A 21,430-nucleotide genomic window follows, 5' to 3' on the forward strand; every position below is an offset into this window, starting at 1 on the left:
TTGCTAAAACATCTCGTATCTCTTCCCAGATGCTCAATGTGACCTCTCCTAGGCGTTTCTAGCATCTGTTGGCCTGGAGCCGAGGATACTGATAGTCCTTCCTGATAAAGATGGCAGACTTCTAGGCCAGTCTGTTGTATTTAAAAATATTTTGACATTTTTGTTAGCTGAGCTATTTATTCTGTGGGAATTGATACTAAGCTGGTTGTTTCTGAAATATTTAGGTGTGTATTTCTGTTCTGTGCTCCGAAGTGACAGCCTTCCCGATACCAAGCGTGGTGTCTGATTGGCAGTTTTATAACTTCGTTATTGTAGTCTCAGCTTATTCGCACTGACAGCTCTCGATCTGATTTATCTCTCCGGGTGCTGCGGTGCCTTGTATAACAAAGTGTGCTTAGCTGAACAATTTCTATTGATTTGTAGGACTTCCCTAATGGAACTGCCGGTTTTATCAGAGGAATACTTGTTATTGTGACATCAGCTCCTTGACATCCATGCCGTGTTTTAGTTTGTGCCTCAGCTGCTGGCTACAGCCTCTCAAGGGAGCCAGTACCACCCGTGCCTGGATACATGAGGCAGGGATGTGAAAGGGAGAGACGGGGGTAACCAGTCTTCCATTAAATATTTGCTCTTAATGTTCGAGCTGATCCTGCCTATTGTCCTTGGTATCTAATGGTATTCAAACAGCGGCGTCAGTGGAATAAAGGGAAAATGTTTCGTTTCATACCTACCACATTGTAAAGCGCAAAGAATTAGATGCTGAAGAAGCTAAAGGATAAAACCCAGTGAGTAATGCATGCTTTTTCTGTACATTTTATGTATCATCATTGTGATTGCTGCTATGAATTGAGGGCATTGATGCGGTATGTGTGTACGTGTGGTGCAGTGGAGAATAGAACTCAGCGTTTTGGTTATGATACAGTTGCTTTGCCTGCCACCCTCCTTTGCAGCCATAGATTGTTACAAATGCAGAGATTCCTGCTGCCTCCGGTGGGTAGGGATGTGGCTGAGACACCTCTCGGAAATGCTGATAAAATTGCATTGAAAGGACTCCTGGGGAATATCTTTTGGGAGGAGAAGGACAGAAGAGTGAGTGATGCTGCTGCTGCTAATAAGGGAGATTAATGAAAGACATGTATCCAAAAAACCCTGATGGTATGTGTTCAGGGCCTGTTTATTGTAAGATTGCTGATGTGAAGATTAATGATTATGAAGGCCTTTTTGTTGATTTGTGTTTAGTGGATTTTCTTAGATGGCTGCTCTTTTAACTGTGAAATAATTGCTTTGAATTAAGATTTACTTAGTTTCTAGTATTGTCGGAGGTAAACTGTGCTAGTACACTGCATTTTTACATCTGAATAGATAGAAATGTGTATTTAACGTTAAAATTCATGTTGGATTTTGGTAGCCAGCACTGAGATTTTTAGGGTGGTTTTGCTGTTGGCTTCATTAAATAGAATGCAGACTAGGAAATGTTTAAATATTTTCACAAAATAGAATGAATCCATTTTTAATGTGTAAGTGCTTATGGCATCAGTCTGACAGCAGACTAATGTGTTTATTAGCTAATACTTTTGGCTGATTTTGCTGCCTTTTTTTTTGGTGATGATGACACTGTGTTGTGGATGTCTCTTATGCTCTTTGTTTATCTGCTCAGTATTTTAGCATTAGCTGTTTGGACTTCATTTTCCCCCAAGCCATCATTCTAGAGAATGTCATCATAGGGTTCAGTACAGGTATTTACTAACCTAATTATTGTTGTCAGCTATTCTGTTTTAGGTTATAGGTATTTGGGTTTGCTTTATGTTCTGCTTGATACTACAAAATAGCTCTGAAAGGCTTCTTGCTACAGTACCGTGGCCTGTAAATATTTTTCTAGCTCATAAGGCAGGTTTTTCCCTTCATTTGTTACTGTATTGGCAGCAGTGATTAGGTTATTCAGAGCACGTGAACCAATTTCATCCCCCAATGAAGAAAGGAACTATTGCGACCGTAGAGACTATTCGGAAGGCATAGATTGGATTGCGCTGGATAATTAGGCAGTTTTGAAACTGCTAGTAACCCTCTACTGGTTTTTCAGAATTTAACTGACAGAGGGGGAAATGGTACTATTTTTAATGTAAGGTATATTGTTGCTTAGGAATTGAGAATAGCTGTGTCATAGTTTCTCAAGAATACCTGAAATCTCTCTGTCTGAACTGGGTACCATGTTTTTGTTCCATATATGACTTATTAGAAAAAATATGTGCACAGATTACGAGACATTGTAAGTTACTGAAGGCAGAATTGTAGTTCAAGGTCTGTTTTGGCTATAGTGATTTAATGTTATTAATTCTATAATAATTTCAACATTTTTCTCGGCTCTGAAGCATCCAATGAAGAGCAAAGAGCTAGGCCTCCCTTTAGATAATTGAGGCGTGAAATTAAAAACCAAACATCTGATTGTGGGGTTTGATATCTTCCCTTACTTTAAGGGACTGGATGTCTTGGCACGTATTTGTATACCAACTTGTAAACTACAAACTAAAAATACAGTGGAATAAGAATACTTGAGGTAGTTTTTAAGATGTCATAACAAATAATCAGTGTTCGTTCTTTCTTTCTTTTTACCTCCACCTTATCTATTGCTCAGGATGTGGCACAGTCATGCAGCGAAGATGTCACCTGGGTTGAGAAAACTTCTCTTAATGTAATATTGATCTCCACCCTCCTCCCCCTCCGTGTTATCTCTCGTACTTCCAAACTATATACTTCTCATAGGTTGGTAAATCCATTTCTGATATCAGGGCATTTGGAGTAACTAAATTGGCAAGAAGATGATGAAGGTTTTTGGGTTTTGATGGAATTAGTGGACATGTGCGAGCCCGTTAAACCTTTGCTAGGTCTGTCTGTCTCAGTAGCTTGAGAGATCTGTTTAATGTGTAACCCTTCAAATGATATGGTCAAGGTTAATTATATGTTATTATACTTTGGATTCTGTGTAATACTTTTTAAAATGAGTTGCTCTATGCAAGTTATGGTTTTTAATGTTTAACTGAGCCACAGAAATAGTAACAGAGGCCTGCAGGGCATATAAATGGGCTCTTCCACATTTATCTCTTGGATTTTTGAGTTGCTGTGTGAGAAACCAGATTCTGAGACATTTCAGGTGCTGCTAATTTGAAATGGAGAGCACTTGAGAAGTGACCCCTTACAAGACAAAGAAGTAATAGCAGTTGCCATAATTGGAGACTTGCTGTCTGTACAAATCTGGATGGTAAATTGATCTCCTGAAGTGAAAAAGCAAGGAGCACCTAAGATCAGGCGTGCTGAAAGGGTGGGTCTCAGAAGAGGCACGTCAGAGTCCTAATCATCACTGTCAGTGCAAGAGTTAAGTGCTGAACAGACTGTGCAGTTCTGCCCTTAAACCACAGGGGGAAGGTAGTGACTTGGGTAGTGGAAAAATGAAAATCTGAGGTTCTCAATTTTGCACTTAGTTTGTAATTCTGAAGTCCTGTTACTAATTCTTCCTCTTCTGTATGTGATTGTCCTTGAATTATTAGCTGGGGAAATGTTTAAAAGGAAACCAGAAATTATTGGAAGGCAAAACTTAAACATTTTAGCGTGGTCCTCTTTACTTTTACAATAACATGTTCACTCTAATAGTAATAATAGTGCTTTTATACACCTCTTCCAATAATTTAGGTTACCTAGTGTCTTTTTCAGTAAATGAGATACAGGTACTCTGTGACTGGCACAGGGACACGGTTCTTTAGGTTGTCAACTCTAATAAAAACTATTCTTACCCCCAGGAATTACAAAGAAAGGAAAACCTCAGGCAGGCAGCGATAGTGATAATGTAGAGCCTGAATCGATAGGTCTGGGATTAGAACTGATGTATTAATTTGAAGGTGCAATCATAGTTTTTAACAATAGCACTACAAGCTACCTCAGTGTTACTTTGAACTTTTTAGAAGGAATAGCTATCATAAAATGATTTCACAAGCGGATCTTATATTATACACAGATAATGGAGAGCACAGTAAAACTCAAAAGGGTTTTAGGTGAGAAGCAGTGTGTAAACTTTGCAGATCTGGTATAATTATTTTCCTTTCATCTGTGGGGTTTGAGAGCCCCTTCTAAAAGCTGAAAGATAAATATCATGATTACTTTGAAAGATTTAAGCATGATTTTTTTTAACACATTGAACACCATAGCTTTCCTTTAACAAAACAGATGAAAGAGCAGGTACACAAAATTGTGTCGTATGCTGTATTTTTCCCCATAAGGATGAGAAGCTATGGGATGGAACAGTTCTCTGCATCATGAAAGACTTCATCAGTTTGCTTTTAGAATTATTGTATAATCATTTAATCTAGGCTATCACAGGTACGATGAATGTCTCCTGAAACTATTCAGTTTTTTAAATTTAGTTATTATCACGAAATAAAGAGAAATTTAGTTGATTAACTCTAGTTCATGTGTTATACTTGTGAAATGTATAAATACTGTTCTATATAGTATATGAAGAAGCGTAGAAGGAGTAAAAGTACAAATGGGAGAATCTGAGATGAGTTTTATTTATTGAATGATAAAAACTGAGCACAATTCATGGAGCTCAAATTGTGTCATAAAAATGACATTGTGTGCGCTTAATTTCAGCTTGCTTCCCTCCTGAGATGAGGCAGAAAAAGGTACTGTGAGGTACAGAGGTGTCAAAACTGCCGGACTGAAAAAGCGATAGATCTGGAGAGTTAGTCCTGCTGCAAGGTAATAGTGTCCTCTGTCACACTGAGCTATTGCGTACTTCTCTGGGTATAATATTAGCAGACAGCTGATTAGATTGGAAAGAGTTCTGGGAAATGTGCTCAAGACTGATTTCTTATGAAAAATAAAGCTTACGTTTATGAAGTAATAGCCAGACTGAGTTTCTGTCATTCTGCTAGTACTGGAGTAATGTCAGCACGGGGAAGGAAAATGAAACTGTTATAGAGTGGATCATAAGCTGGAGTAATGGAACCATGCTGTGAAGGAAAACTGTCTGACTCAGAAAATGTGTCCTAGCACTGAGGCTGTAGGAACCAAATAATGGTTTCAAGGGCATCGTGAAGGCCGCCTTATAGAAGCTTATGAATTTGAGATAAATGTTAAAGCCATTTTGAATAGCTGGTGGGGTTTTATAACAGTTTTGCATTTTCAGGGATGATGCAATCCAATAAATGTTGATGCCTATCACTTTAGGGCGAACCAAGTAATTCAGTATGCACTGGGAGAAAACTTAAGTAACATAAATTTAATACAAATGCTAGCAACCTAAAAAGTAGGAACTCCATGCTTTTCATGAACAGCCCATGGTAAAGGCATTGCTTAGGAGAGGGGGTGGGCTTAGCTACTTGTAATTTCAATTTCATTCTAAGCAGAGGTTCTGGAAGCTGCTGGTAGTTCTGTAATTGTCAGCTTCATGTACAATAGCAGTTTGAAATACAAATAGAGTTGTATAGGTAGGTATGAAGTAAAGGGAAAATGAGGTGTACAGGATGTGCCACAGCCAAATCTACAGAAAGATTTCTATGCAAGGAGAGCAAGACTTCAACTTAGAAAAAACAACTGGCAAAATATGATATGATGTATTTAAAAATTATGTAAGGTTTAAGTGAAATCACTTAACAGTTTCCTAAGGGACAAGAAGCAAGACTCTTAAAATGAAGTCTTCTAAAATGTCCTTTTAGGGGATTTGTCAGTAGTTAGCTTTTTCGGTTTTCCTCTGACCCTTTTTGATAACTTGCTGTGTAAGGCAAGAAATGACACTAGGTGAAAATTTGATCTAACCAGGTGTTAACTACTGATCACATTTGAATGGACTGGATTCAGTTCCTTCCAACTGCTGTCAGCTCGGTCACAAAGAGAACTGCAGTTCTCACCCCTTGCAGCTGCCAGTAGATAGAAACCACGTGTACTCGAGGATTAACTTTCTCTAGAAGATGTGTGGTGCCCAGTCTAGGTTAGGGTTCCCCAGCAAGACTTAAACAGTCCACCAATAACATGGACTAGAACCAAATTCCAGCAGGAAACTTCTTTGGGTTGCTCCTCAGTAGTTCTGGAATACATGGAAAACAGAGGTGTTCTGTTGCTGTGCTTATATTTCTGGTAGAAAGTAGTGCTTCATGTATGTACTGAGACATAGAAGTTCATTTAAAAGAAACTGGTGGCCTACAAAGTGGCTACAGATGTAGACTAGAAAAGACAAAACGTGTCCTGCTTCGGGAATCTCAGCTTTGTTCTGTTAAGTGCTTGCTAAATAGAAATTATAGAGGTTTAGTTGAAGCTATACAATTTGCAAACATGAAAAACGAGAAATGTCTGGATAAAAAATATACCTAGATAAAGGTGCCGGTTTATTAGTTCAGCTGAGCAGAGTACTGCTCAGGTCTCTGTTGTGTAAATGGAGCTTAATACTGAAGACACGCTTCATCTCGTGCTGAAGTCATTTTGCTACAAATTGCTTAAATATTCAGAACTTCATTTTGATCTACTTCAGTACTAAGTTAGGTAAATTAAAGGATTAAATCATTTAAATAAGTACTGGTTCTGTACTCTTTCAGCTTGATTAAAAACATTTCAATGCAGATATTAATTCATGTTAATAGAACATTAAATTCAGTTTTCATTGTAGTAAATCTTTTAATGAAAGCAGTTTTTATTTTGGAAGAGTATATGAGGCAGTCATCAAAAGAATCCTTTTGGGCTTTTAATAACAACACAATGCAAGCACTGTGGTTTTGTAAACGGGAGCCAACTACACATCATGAAAGGATGTAAAGTTTAAAATTACATAGAAGGCCAACTTAGAGAAGGAGCAACTTGAACTTATTTCTTTGCTAAACTGAAACGTTAATCACCTTCAAAAGTGTGGATCCACCACTAATTTTCTTCTGTCGCTTTTCACGATGTGCTCTTTCAAATCAGAGCAACGACTACAGCATCTTTTTATCTCATGTTCGCGACAGCCTTGCAAAATGTGTATACGTCAGTGAGAGAGACTGCGAAGGACGTTCAGCAGATTGTGGTTACGGATACTCAGAGAGGTCCCCAAACAGGACTCTTTCACTTCTGGAGTAGCATCCAGTGACTGGATGTAGTGAGGTTTTCTTGGGTAACACTGAGGCTGCTTTTCTAGATTATTTTTAAGTACATCTGTTAAATTTAATGTAAAATCATAAAACTCTGATCTCAGATTGCAAAATTGGATTCTGTGTAGAAAAGCCATGAGGCGTGCATAGAAAAATGGGTTTGAGTTCTGAGTTACTACTTCAACAAGCAATAATAGTAAGCCTTGTGAAGTAATGAAGTGTCCTTTGGACACTGAAAGCATGAATACCTCAGCTGCTTTAAAATATTTTAAAGGATACCCTTTTTTTGGTATGTCTGCCATCTTAAATTCATTGGAGTTTTTGATTTAGAAGGATTGTTACATAATGCCATTAAAATAATGGTCTGTTCTGTTATTTTGTCCTGTAATACCATCATATTTTGGCAATTTAGTTTCAAAATAATTACCTGCCTTCTGAAGGAAGTGGGGATTCCAGTTCATTAGTTGGTGCTCGAGAGACTACAAATCTGTAGACCCTGTATGCAGGTCAGTGTATCATTGTGTATTTAAAACAGATCAACACTTCTCAGCAAGTAACTGTCTTGATGCATGAATACTGAAATTGTTGTCACTTAACTGACAAACATTTTTGCTCTAACTAGCTAATAAGTGAGTCAGCTCTGGGCTGTTAGGCACTGAGTCATGTTCTTAAGAGTTCTTAGTAATCAGTGAATAAATGGTTAGTTTCACAAGTACAAAGAGAATTCAAATGCTGAGACTGACCTTACAATTGATGGTGAAGTCAGCATAGGAGGAAGTGGACTACCCAGACTCGCTACAGTTTCTCCACCACGTGACTGGGGGTATCCTGCTCTTACCTTGGTGTAATCCTGAATTTGTGGGTCTTGGTAATATTGCAAGTAGATTCAAGTGTTCAACCTTAACATGTATAGCAGTCTTCAATGAAAAGGAACCAACTGTTGAGTGTGATGCAGATGGGTTAAACTGTGCAGCCTTCCTTTGTTGAAGGTGACAATCGGGTTGTTGCTGTCAGTTGCCATGTGTCACACAACTTGTCTGTAAGGCAGAGAGACGGCCACATTAGCCATAGGACTTACTGCACTCAGCAGCCTGACCAGAGCAATTGTAGGCAATCTGCATCGATTATGAGGTTTTGCTGCATCTTAAGACTTTTTTTAAAGCCTTTAGTTTATTTTTTTGTTTGCTGGAAACATGCGGAGAGATCTTGTGCCTTTGTTTGTCCAGACTGTTGGTGGGTTACAATTCCATTACAGTTTTCAAGAAATAATTCTGTAAACTGTTTGCTACTAAATGCTTAAGTAGCTCTTTATAAAGTATTGGTTGATTATTTTCTCCTGCTCGGGAGCAATTAAATCAAGTCCTTGGATGTCCTGCTTGTTTGATAGCCAAAGTATCTATCTTACTTATTATTCCAGTCAGATGCATCGTTGTCTTCCGCACTGGGTGTCTCCATGAAGTGCATCTGAGGGCCTTATCCACAATGTTTTTCCCATTGATCAGACCCTCTGATGACAATTAAAGAGAACTTTTATGGACAACTTATGTTTTACCTAAACATTTTGTTATTTGTATTTCCATGAATATATGCTATTATTTTTTGTTTTAAAGTGAAAGCCGGTATTTTAAAAATAGGTTTTAGCTCCCTTTGTTTCTTAATGTTCTCATGTATTTTGAAAGCAATCCTTTTTTAATGGTGAGGCAATCCAGATTTTCTAATTGCCATTCATAGTGAGCTTTATAACTTAACAGAGGAAGAAAGAGCATAAGGCATTACAGGTGTGATGGGTCTAACGGGGCACACAACACCACTTTCAAAATGAGATGTTAGCCTGGTTTTTCTTGGATGGCGTTGTGTTCGTAAATGTGTCTTCTCACCTTGCAGTGGCATGGAGCCATTTTAACAGAAGGATGTGAATATGAGCAACCAAGAGATCATGCATGAGAAAGCAGTGTGTGTGTGTGCGTGGAGGACCAGTTTGCCACCTAGCAGCCCCCAAGTGGGAGCTAGTTCATCCCTTTCTAAGTCAGTGGGGAACAGGATATTCAAACAGTACTCTAGCAGTGTTGCAATAAGCACAGGGTCAATATTTCTGTTCTATGAGATAGAGAGCCAACAAGGAAATAAAACTGCTGGTGCTCTGCACAGCACACTTCGTTTGTCATTGTTGCTATCTTAATTTTGCTTGATATTTTTTTCCTTGGAGTTTGATCTGACTTTGTAGTTAATTCTTGTGTCTTTTGAAAAAGAAAAAGAGGATGGGGATAAGGTCTCCAACTGCTAATCGATTTTACTTTAAATTATAAATAAAATGGGATCTTTTAATCATTTTAAAAACTGCAAGATGTGAAAGCATTTAATATCTATATATTGTTAAGGATACTCTTTTCTAACTTCTGAAGAGGAATGGCAGTTGTACATAGCAGCTTATTCACAATAAAAAGAAGGGCCAATTAACATCCCATATAATGAATGTCTGTTACGTGCTTCAGAAAGCAGCTTTATTGTTTAACTGTTTGGGGCATACCAAGTCACAGATACGTGACACGTCATACTATCCAAGTTCTTTAGTATTTCCTTTCCCAAACTTTGTTCTATCTTTGTATGTAATTATTTTTGTTATCTTTTCTCTAATTCAGAGTCGATCTGAAATACCGATATCAATTTCCTGCTTGTAATTCGGGAGTTGGTTTTGAAAGAATGCTCACTTGTCTGTTCAGCAAAACATAAGAACAAAACACAAACTGGGCACTCTCACAGTGTCCAGCTGGCAGGCAGGGGAGTTGGCCTGTAAACAAGTTGCATTAATCTCTGAGAGGTAATTTGCAGCAATAGCAAATTATCTCTGTGCTTGGTAGAGTAAGAGATTTTCTTATGGTTTGATTGCATAAAAGCGGGCTCTCAAAATCCTAATGCAGAGGAAATATTTTTGTGGCTGTCTTGCTGCCACTTTGGGGTATAAACCCCACTTCTCAGACAGCTGATGAATTTGTACATATTCTGGAAAACACAGGCCTTTCTAAAATTTCAGATGGAAAAGTAATATTTTAGGCTAGGGGGAAGGTTGGGGCTGTCTTTTAAATAGTTTGTCTTCTCCAGTGCTGGGAAGGTATACTGTCATTTGAAAAATAGTTATGCCACCTTCTCTTTCTCCCTACTTTACCGGGTTACATTTTCAAAGGCGAAATTTGCATCCTTCCTGCCAAGTGCCGAGGAGACTATTCTTGAATTGGTGGAGTATCTTCTGTAGATGTGCTAATTTGGAAGGAACACTGAACAACAGACAAATGGCTTATCCATTTATGTCCACGATTAATTTTTTTGGTGTATTTAATTTTTCCTTAAAAGTCTTCCCATCTTTTGTAGAGGGAAAAAAAGCAACTGTAGAGAATATCTTTGAAAAAACAATATGAAATATATTTACAAGGTTCATTGTGCATTACTGGGCTGTAGTTGCACAGCTTGACAACAGAGGGAAGAATTGCACAACAGCCACAGTCAGTTATTTCACACTGCTTTTTATTTGGAGGCAGCTGGTTTATTTTGTTTCAGGCATTCAGTTTGAGTATTTTTATTTCCCTCGTAATCTTAAATTGAAAAAGTCTCTTTTTTTCATCCAATTTTCCAGTCTTGGAATTAGATAAAGTTCAGTACACTCATTGTTATTGGAGTATATATTTGTGTGCCCCAAGAATAATTTGTTATCCCTGTTAGCAGCTTAAAATATCTTCCGAGTTTTCCTCTGAACTTTTTCACGTACAAAATGAATATTCAAAAGAATTCTTTTTTTTTTACTAGGCAAAGGCTTGTCTTTAGTATCCATCAGAGAGGAAAGATTACTTTGTTTAATTAGGGTTATGATATCTCCTTCAGCCTCCAAGCAGCTAACTGGAATCCTTAATGAGGTAACTGATGTGCACTGTAAAATAGATGAAAAAGTAGCCTTTTTCATTAAACACCGTAATTAAATATCCATGCTTTTGTGATGGCCTTCCTTCTTCTATGTGGCTGGGATTAATCGTGGCTGTAAAAAATTGTTTTATTTCTTGGTTATAAAGAAGAATGGGATACCTTTCTTGTATTCTTCTGAAGTGTTCTGAAAATGTACCCAAACATTTTCTTCCAGGTTCAGAGGTATCTTTTCCCATATGAAGTGCAGGGCTGAAATGCATCTCGAGATGAGAGCTTTATTCACACGTCACACAGAGCACTGACAATAAATTGTTTCTTATTTCAAGATACACACTTCCTGCCGTTTCAGAATCTGCTTATTGTTCAGGATGGTTTCTTTTATCTAGAATAGCTCTAGTTAGGATTTGTGACGCTGATCATGCTTCAAAATTATAATAATGATGATGTTAAACCCCCAAACTCCTCTTTATAATCTGCCATTATCTGTAAGTGAATTTTTAGGAGGGGTGTCCTCTCTCATGAGTGCATCGCTAGACACTGTTTTCTCATTAACCTTGGCCCTTTTTAGAGAAGAGAATAAGAGCAGGTTTGGCTTAGACCCCACATTGATCAGCAGCAGTCAGAGCAGGACGTTGTAGCGATTCTGCTTTTTAAAGCTACGCTATATTAAATTCCATTTTTGTTAAAGTGTCGCCTCACAAGTATATCATAGAAACCTCTGACTTTGATTTAATATTTATCTTTAATTAGGGAAGTGACTTGCTCCTTTATTTACAGACTTGATCAGCACAAGCTGCTCGTTAACTTATCATTCACTTAATATTCCTCACGTCGGTGATAAGCTACTGTTCAGAACACAGATGTGTTAGGTTGCCTCCATATGGTGCTTTGTCTAATGAGTCAATTAGCTTGTTTTGGAAAAAAAACCTTGAAGTTTATTTTCTTCTGGTAGAAGTCCTACCAGGCATCGACCTGTTCATCACTGAGGTTGGTGTCTAAGCACATTGCCCGGCAAAACTTTGCAGTAGTTTGCAACACTTAGTAGAACTGCAACACTTCTGTGTTCCTTTGTTTTGAAGGACAAAACCGGAGTATCTAAAATCAGACCCAGGTTTACAGTTCGTGTGCACACGTTGTGTGTCAGGAGCCTGGGTTTTAGTTTCTCAGTATTAAGTGAAAATAATTTTTCCATAAAGAAGCTATTTACAGCTCTCTGGACCGTGAAAATGTTTAGGTTTTTTATGTAAAAAAGGACTTAATCTTTAAGGTGTAGTTATTTAGAGCTTAACTGTTTAAAACCTGAAAGACAGAAACATTAATGAGGAAAACTTAAGATGGTTTTGCATTAACTTCTCAGGATTATAAGTTTTGAGAAAATTGAAAGAGAAAAATAAAGCAATATGGTAGACCCTGTTATGGTGACGGGGAAGAAATGCGCATTTCTGTTGGCCAAATGCAATCCCTTATGATGAGACCACGTTGGCAGAACCAACGTTACCATAACTTACCATTACTGTTATCCTAAGACTGTATTTTACTGTTGTCATCTCAGATGGAGTTATTTATACCTCTTTGCTGTTCAGTTCTCCATTCCCTGTGAAACTGCCATGCTTACTAATTTTTCTGTTGGAAACAGATAGAATTTATTCTGTACAGGCTGCCAGCTGTGTGAAGTTCCACTATAACGAGTATAAATAATTTGATTTTTAAAGTCATACAGCTAAGACTTTGTACGAGAAAAATCTTACTCATTGTGTTACTGAAGGTAGCTTTAAAATAATGATATTGAAATAAGAATTATTCTAGTCTCTCACATTTCTTTTTTTTTTTTAGTAAGAGGATATTATAACACCCGTAAAACCACTGTAAAATCTTTTTCTGGAGGTGCTTAAGGGGATGTGTCAGACTCGTCTCACTGTCTAAAATACTCTTGTTAACTTTAAATATTACAGTAAACATCAAGTCTAATTAGAACTAACGATTCAGCAATGAAAATCTTGCCAAATCTGACTTTTAGCCTCTCAGAAGTGGGAGAGTGTTGTCGGGGTTCAACATCACTGCTGAATTTTTTAACTGGCCTCCCAATTCTTCCCCCCCTGCGCTTCCCACTCCGCCCAGTGCCCGCTTGCATCGCTTGCTGGGGGAACTGGGGGTCCTGGGGCTGGGGCAGGGCCGGCTGTGTCTCTGTTGCAGCTCTGGGCAGGTCTGAACAGGACCGCTGTTGCACACCACCTTTTTCAACATTTAGTAGTATTAAAGCTCAAACCCTCTAATTAGCCAGTCACACAAAAATGGCACATCTGTATGTGAAAAGTGACAACAGAAGTGATTTGGAGTAGGTGCTAGGAAATATTTTGGTGATGTTTAATGGCAAGATAAAAATGAGGTCAGATAATGTAAGTCTCTTTAATATTGCATCTCTGAAGCATTATTAGCTCCAAACATCCTTTGTGTGTTTACAGTGAAGGTGACATGGTGAGATTGGGGCTGTAATTTTGGCGGAGGAAGCTGTTTCTTTAACAGCTCCGTCCTTCTCACCTGAGCTTGAACAGCAGCAGCCAAGGAACTGTAACAAGATTACGATCATGTGAGGAAAAAGAGACAGGAGTAGAGGAAAGGGAGAGGCAGTGGTGAAAGCACATCCTGCAGAAGCTGTCATCACGGCTGCCTTTAAAAAAAACTAATAAATCAGCAGGGATTTTAGCTGTGCGTGGATATTTAGAAAAGCAAGATTGCTCTAAGTCGCAACTTGCTTAACATAGCGTGTCTGGTATTGCCGTGCTGCCATGCTGCTTTACACCTTTTTGATTTCTTTCTTAGAATCAATCTACCGACGTGGAGCCAGAAGATGGAGGAAGCTGTACCGAGTGAATGGGCATTTGTTTCAAGCCAAACGTTTTAACAGAGTGAGTACTGTTGCATAAAATGTTGGGTTTGGTAATGTTCTGTGGTAATTGTTTTCTCAGCCTCTGCTTTTTCTGTGTTTGAGTGTATTTTTGAGAAAGGAAAAGCAAGATGCTTGTTCATGTGACTTCTCAGTCTATGCAGTTATTCAGGTCACAACCATCAGAAAAACTTGGAAGTCTTTGAATCTGGGATGGAGTTAATACAGGATTGGTGGAAATTATTTATTTTTAAAGGCTTTAAAAAACCTAGTTTTGTGACTATTTAAACTGATCGGTGCTTAGAGCAGCTTTTCTCCTCTCCACTCTATGTGATTTTGATTGCTTGTTAGCCTAATCTTCTACCTTCAGTATTTTTTGTTGTGCTAAATGTTAAAGCTCTTGATGGTTGCTTTAACTGGTTTGAATCTGAGGTATTGAGTAATCTAGTTATGAAAATAAATCTCTGGTTTATTGAGCTAAAATACAACTGCATTCAGAATCTGACTTAATCCCCACAAGCAAGTGAATGTAGCTTTAAGGCTGAGATGCCTCCTTCACTTATCCCATTATGTCTGAGTATTGCAGCATGTATACAGATGCAGTGTGCACTTTGGGGAATTCCATACAAACCGAGTGCGGTGGGGGATTGTCTTCGTTCAGCAGTCACGTTTCCTTTTAAAAAGAAACTTGCTTTTTTTTCCTTAATGCTCCCCCCCCAAAACTGCATTGGAAGAAGGAAAAGTCCGTTAAAACTCAGTATCTTATCACTAATTATGTGAAAAATATAGATCATATATTCGAATTGTAACAGCACTTCTATCATGTGGTGTACCCGCCCATTTTCTTTAGTTTATATTATGAAATGTATGCCTTTTTGTGCTTGTTTGCTATATTGATAAAGGTAGTTCCTCGAGACATTATGAATGCATACCTGCACATTAATAATCCATTACATCATGGATAATGATGTTTTACTTGTAATTAGGCAAATGTTCTGTACACATAAAGATTTTGAAATCTCATCAGCATGCCCACTTGTCAACGGTCCTAAATAAGACTTTGTTGTAACTGTCTGTGTACAAATGAAGTCAGAGCCAGAACACAAACCATTTCCAACTGAAGTTAGTTGTAAAGTTGACGTGAACTATAAAATGTGACATTAAAAGGCATAAATTAAGAATAAATTATGGTCATAGATATGTTTATTGCTGAATTAGATACCAGATTATAAAGGTGACTGAATTTTTGATTGCAGTCCTTCCTTTTTTAAAATAACCTTTTAAAACCTTTTCAGGTAATTCAGGTAAAAGAACACATGCAAGGATCAACTTTAATGTTGTTGAACATATGTAAAGTTTAACTTATTGCTGTGTTTGTATGTGTTTTGGGGAGCTCTTAGGAGGTTACCTGTATTACTGAAGGAATTTGGGAGCTGGCCCTGCATCCTTCCATCTTTTTTTTTTTTTTTATTTCTTACTTCCCTGCGTCTCACTGCAGTAAATGAGAATATTTTAATTTTCAGAGCCTAAGACGTTTTATTTAGCTTAATCATGCTGCTGCCAAACCTATATAAGAACACTGGAGGAGTTCTTAGGGACCAGGAGTTTGGAAAGAAGCAGCTGTAGATGTCCAAGCCTTCCTCCCTTATTAAGCAGTGTGGTTTGGGTTCTTTTTCCAGGGCGGTGCAGTTTGGGTTTCTCCTGATGGAAGAGGGCTGTAAAACTGAGGGGAATGTAGTTAAGTTTTGTTTTCTACACCTATTAAAATACGAGAAGGGCAAAACAGGAAACAATCCTTTAAAAATTATCCATTCTTTGATCGTTACTTTTTTTTTCCCCCCCTCTTTTCCCTAACATTACTAGTAAGGATTTGTAGTAGCTCAGTGCTCTCGGGCAGGAGACCGTGTGTGAGTCATTAGTCTGAGGATCTGAATAACCACACTCCAACATGCAGTTTGGGAGGAACAGACTTGCACTGTTCCGTGGCTTTGGGACAGTTGCAGAGCCCTGTCGGAGCCTGAACAGGGGGCTGAGTGCGCGGCTTCATCTACAGCGGGCACAGACAGGCAGTGGCTTCGCCTGTTACAGTAGGGACTGGAGGAAGCCTGCAGATAGGGAATGAAGACGGAGTCTTCTGCAGGCAAGCTGTGCGCTGCACAGAGGGGTAACCGGGACTGGGGAAATGTCTGACGTGTGAGAATCTGCTGTCTGGCACTTGGGGTAGAGTGGATAAAATGGCCACTGTGCACACATGCTGGAAAAAGGATCTAAAGATCTGCCCTGGTAAAGCCAGCAGTAGAATGCCTGGTGTCTTAATTTGTCCTCATTTTGTTTGAAGTGATTCAGATGTCATTTTGTTGCATATGTAAAACAAGGACTTTTCTTTATTTTATATAAATAGTGCCACATACAGAGGTTTTACACCAGACCTGAGAGGTGAGTTTTAATTATGCCAGGCTTCTGCTGATGTCCTACCACTGTTGGAGTGTATAGGTGCAGATATAGAACATTCTTCGTGCTTTACCTTGTTTTTTGTCAGTTTGGGTGCTTTTTATGCACAATTGGATAGTACAAGTTCCTGTCAGCGTTGTTTGGGTAGCTTCTGTCAGAACCTAAAACTCAAAATATACTTCTCTCCAAGAATGATTTGCTCTTGTTAGGCTGATGTGTTCTATGTGCTCGACATATTTGTTTTCTTACCATTCATTAAAAAAGGACTGTGTTTAGCTGAATTCTAAGTACAAAGTGCAACCTTCAGGTATTGGGGAAACCTGGATGTTCTAGAAGAAATATTATTGATTGTCTTTCAGGAGATGATGTGGGTGAGTTCTTGTAGGGTGGGTGCTTGTTGCTGGCTAACTACTGTCCTGCGGGAAGGGATTGTCAACTGAGCTGATGGTGTGCATTCTGACTTTCAGAGAGCGTACTGTGGCCAGTGCAGTGAAAGGATATGGGGCCTGGGAAGGCAAGGCTACAAGTGTATCAACTGCAAACTGTTGGTCCATAAACGTTGTCACATACTGGTTCCACTGACCTGCAAAAGGCATATGGTAAGTTCGCATGCTGTATAAGCTAAGATGTTTCCTCATGTCCTGCATTGCTGTTTCTAAATGTGAATCCTAAGTAATTAAACGTGTGGGGGGGGCGTAGGTTCATAACGTTTGATGGTGTTTGGTTTTCAGTGTCTGAGGTGTCTGTGGAGGACGAGCCTTCGGACCGAGCAGTAGAGACAGAGTGAGAGAAGAAAACTTGTGATACAAGCGTGAGCAAGCTTGAGTTGGACTTCTCCAGCAGACACGCTGTGTTTTACAGACAGATAATAGGTTGTCATTGACAACCCTGCGTTTGTTGCTTTTGGCCTAGGGGAATGTTTTAAGGACTAAGGCACTTGTGTGGTTTTTGCACTAGTGCTTGCAAGTGCCTTTCCTAGGCTTTAAACGCTAATCCGTGCCCCTGAATTTGAGCCCTTCCCCATACTCATCACGGTCTCTTAACAGGCATCTCACTGGTTGTTGCACCATCTGTTTTCTAACTCAAAACTTAAACTACTGCTTCTCTGTGTCGCTGTTGCACATGCCTTGCCTCGACACTACTGTGTTCTTTGCCAGTTTGTGTGTTGCTGTACCTACTGGGATATTCCTACGTGTCTCATGAGTTATGAATGAGACCAGGGTAGAAATGTACTAGAAAATAGTTTGATGTTGTGATCTTTACCAATTTACTCAGTATCCTTGCATAATGAGTAACAAGTAGTGTTTTATAACGGGGAAAAGAACAGTGGTCTGAATTGGGTGTGTAACATCGTGATGGAGTGTTTACATTGTCGCAGTTCCATGTGAAATGGACTCAGAAGTCTTAAATAGGTTTAAAGGCTGAACTTTGCGATACAAATATACTAATCTTACTTTTAGAAGACAGCTCAGTGTCGTAGTTGCAGAGGATGGTTAACATTTAGATTTTTTGGTAGACAGGTCTTTTTTCAAATGCATTACAAAATGTTAATATTTGGAAATAGGTCCTACAAAATCTAGTTTTCATTCTGGAAGCTCCAGATCCAAGGTTCTCATTATACTTTAGTTGCATGGCAAGGCATACTCACTTACAAGGGACTACATAAACCAATGTTTTTTCCTATGCAATTTCTGTATTTTGCAAGGATTCGGTCATGCCTTCCCAGGAACCTCGGTTAGATGATAAAAATGATGAAGTTGACCTCCCTTCAGAAGAAACTGATGGAAGTAAGTACCTTCTCATTAAACTGGCATTCACGTGTTTCCCCATTTGGAGGCTCAGTTTTCACTCTACCTGTTGGTTTGTTTGGATTTTTTAAAAAAAGCTCAGTTTTGATTATTTCTAGTTTAGTCCCATGGACTAAATGCTCCTTAGGGTCTCGGTTACAGCAGAGGCACTGCTGAGGCTTATTGGTTTAGGTTTCATCCTGAATTCATATGCTCTGAAACCATTCCAGAATGTGAAGTTAATCAGGGAGCAGTTGGCATTGATAGATTTACTTTTTGAAACGAACACTTGGGATCCAGACTATGGTGAAAATGTGGGTGCACCCCCAGTATTTCATAATTTTTGTGCCATTTGGAGGACCTTCATCGATGAATTTCTTATCGTCTCTGAACTGGGTGTTTCTGCAGTGCCCTTAGGAGCTGCTGTCAGGACAACAGCCATCAAGTGGGAAAATTTGAGAAACTATCCCATAGTATTTAAAGTAAACTGCTGCCCCGAAGCTATCAAATCGTCTTTTCATGTACCAGTTTTTAAAATCACTTCTAATGAAGGCCTTAACCACTCTGTTTGTTTGATTTCTTTTCTAGTTCCCTACATTCCTTCAAACCGGAAACATGACAACATTAAAGATGACTCTGAGGTATGTTTAAAAAATACCTTTGTAATTTACATTTACACACTCTTAGTCATACAACTTTATATAACGGAGCTGATTACTTACCATGTTTTTTTCTACTGCCTTTTTACAAAAAAGTGGGGTTTCTTTCTGAAAATTGGGGTCTTTATAAGCACCTTTGTTGGGTTTTTTACGTATCTTCTGTCTCTGGCTTTTTTTATCCCAGTCATGATGTGAGAAAGTTGTTGTTTTTTTTTTTCCTTTTTCTTTCCTCTCCTCCATTCATGTTGGAACAACAGTGATTTAGCAGAGGATTTGACTTTATTGGTCCTTGCCACAAAGTGTGGCTTTGATGTTATCTTCTCTGCTCCCTCTAATGGATGTGCACCCTGTCTCACCCCCGGGCTACCTCTGCAGGATGTCATTGTGACAGTGCCTTCTGTCTGATAATACGTTGACTACCCAACTCTCGGAGATGTTTTGTAATAAATAATACCTATTAGCTTATAGGCATCTCCTGTGGAAATACAAGTGAATAACATACACTTACAGCACTTTTGTAGGTCTGACTCAATTTCTGCATTCCAAGAATGTTATTCCCTTAAAGCAGTTTGAAAAATCCCAATATGCTGTGTTTCTAAAGGGCTTCAAGACATCTCTTTTTAAAATGCTTCTGGCATATTTAATAAATAGGATGCACTCTGCAGAATACCAGCAGTTAGTTTGATATCCCATTTTTAACAAGCCTGCACCTTTTTTTCCCTCTGCCTCCACTACAATACTTGTCACTGCCATTAGTTCACACTTGAGCAGTTCCTGCTCTCGGCTAAGTGACTGCCTTGTTTTCAGTCACATCTTTAGGTTTTATCTTGGATTCAGAGATGGAAAGGGTATAAATTTAAAACACATCAGAGGATTTTAATTGTTGTCTAGAGTTGCTGATTTCTGCTCCAGGTAGTGCTCAGGTGGGTTGTGTTTGTGTTTAAATTGTAATAGGTGCTGTTTGCTTAACTGTCCTGAATTATCCTGCTCTGATTTTCCCACTTTGCTTTTGAGCTTTACTAAAATAATTCAAGGTATCCTACAGAGAGGCGGTGGCATTCTGGGAGTGTTGTTGACCAGGATCTTAGAGCTCAGAGCAATCTCTTCTAATAGCGGGCAATCCTAGATCAAGATTCTTTATATAAATACTTTCCATAGTTCAGCAGAATGCCGGTCTATCTACAGGTACAGTAGTATGAGGTCAGATAAAAATAGGCCACAGAAGTGTGTCAAAGCAGGGTATATATGGGTAAAACAAGAAATGTCAAAGTACCTGCTGCATTTGCCTAGTTCAGCTGCTTGATCTTCAGTCTCACATGTTCACATCTGATTCCTGCAAAGAGTCAAGATAAAATTTAGCTCTTTAAATAATGAATTTTAAAATAATGTTCTTCGTAGTGGAATATTTCCTGCAAATTCTAACATTTGAGCAGTTAGCATCTGCTTCTGGGTGTTCCCAGGCATCTATTAGAAATCTCCATTTTCATTAAAACTGTAGTGAACAGGCAGCTGTTGCCTAAGCTGAAACCAAGACAGGTGTGTTCATTAGCATATTGTTTCCTTATCTTTTTAGATAGCCTTTATTAATTTGTGTTATAATATCTGTCAGAACGTGAGAGTTGCTCTTCACTTAATGCAAAGAATAATTCGACATGGCCTGTGCTACAAGAGCTTGAGTACAACCTTGCTTCTCAAGGCCTTGCCTGCCTTTTCCAGTAGGGAGCATTTAAATGGTAGATTGAATCAAATGCTGCTTTGAAAAACACAGTAACTTTTATTAAGAGCAAAACCAATACCGACCAAACATTCCTAAAATGCGTTATAATCAGCCATTCTGATCTGTGTCCCAGTGAGAGTGGCAAGCAAACTCAGCCAATTCTGTCCAGTGGTTAGAGATCTTTGTGCTTTAATAGTTACTTCTTACGAAAGTATCTTCTGTTTCTTGCATCTGTTTCTTTTTATACAGGACATCAAACCAGTCATTGATGGAATGGATGGAATTAAGATTTCTCAGGGGCTTGGACTGCAAGACTTTGATTTAATCAGAGTTATTGGACGTGGAAGTTATGCCAAAGTTCTTTTAGTTCGGTTAAAGAAGAATGATCAAATCTATGCTATGAAAGTAGTGAAAAAAGAATTGGTCCATGATGATGAGGTAAAAGTCTTTGTTAATTGCGTTCTGTTACATGCTGTAAAAATATAGCGTGCTTTGTCAAAAAACATTGAACTTGGGAAGCAGCTGAGGTTTTAAACAGCGTTTCTGTAGTGGAAGTTTTAGTGACTTTTGGACTTATTTGTCACCAACTGGTTAAATCTGAAATGTCCCTCATTTGATAACAATTAACAGTTATTAGTAGATTCTTAGTAGAATGCATGTGAAAAGTAGCACATCCGGGTTGGAATAATCTGTAAGCGATGAGATAAATCGGGTGGAATTTGGGCACTTAGATTTGAAAGAAAACAAAGATGTTTTACGAGGCACATGAGTTTGGCTGCAAATATCGTCTGTATTTCTGTATCAGAATAGGAGCTAAAACTGTGTTCTCAGTCACGATTACAGAGCCTGTGTGCAGTGACAGTGCTGTCTAACTGGCTTGTAAAAAGAATCCTGTCTGCCACAGAAATCAG

The 21,430-nt window shown here is 38.6% G+C and overlaps 1 protein-coding gene across 4 annotated transcripts in view; it reads left to right on the plus strand.

Moving 5' to 3' along the window:
• Positions 1-21,430, plus strand: part of PRKCZ (protein kinase C zeta) — a 54,533-nt gene that overhangs the window by 14,514 nt on the left and 18,589 nt on the right. For 2 of the 4 annotated variants that reach the window (XM_054085799.1, XM_054085800.1), the window contains exons 6-10: positions 13,842-13,927; positions 16,824-16,955; positions 18,062-18,143; positions 18,732-18,784; positions 20,769-20,957. In XM_054085799.1, the coding sequence (XP_053941774.1) occupies positions 13,842-13,927; positions 16,824-16,955; positions 18,062-18,143; positions 18,732-18,784; positions 20,769-20,957 (542 nt within the window). Of the gene's footprint in view, positions 1-365; positions 786-939; positions 1,156-13,841; positions 13,928-16,823; positions 16,956-18,061; positions 18,144-18,731; positions 18,785-20,768; positions 20,958-21,430 lie in introns of those variants that run through there. The other 2 variants (XM_054085802.1, XM_054085801.1) reach the window with 2 other exon arrangements.

The sequence above is a fragment of the Cuculus canorus genome, chromosome 21 (assembly GCF_017976375.1).
Source record: "Cuculus canorus isolate bCucCan1 chromosome 21, bCucCan1.pri, whole genome shotgun sequence".
Taxonomy (NCBI): Eukaryota; Metazoa; Chordata; class Aves; order Cuculiformes; family Cuculidae; genus Cuculus; species Cuculus canorus.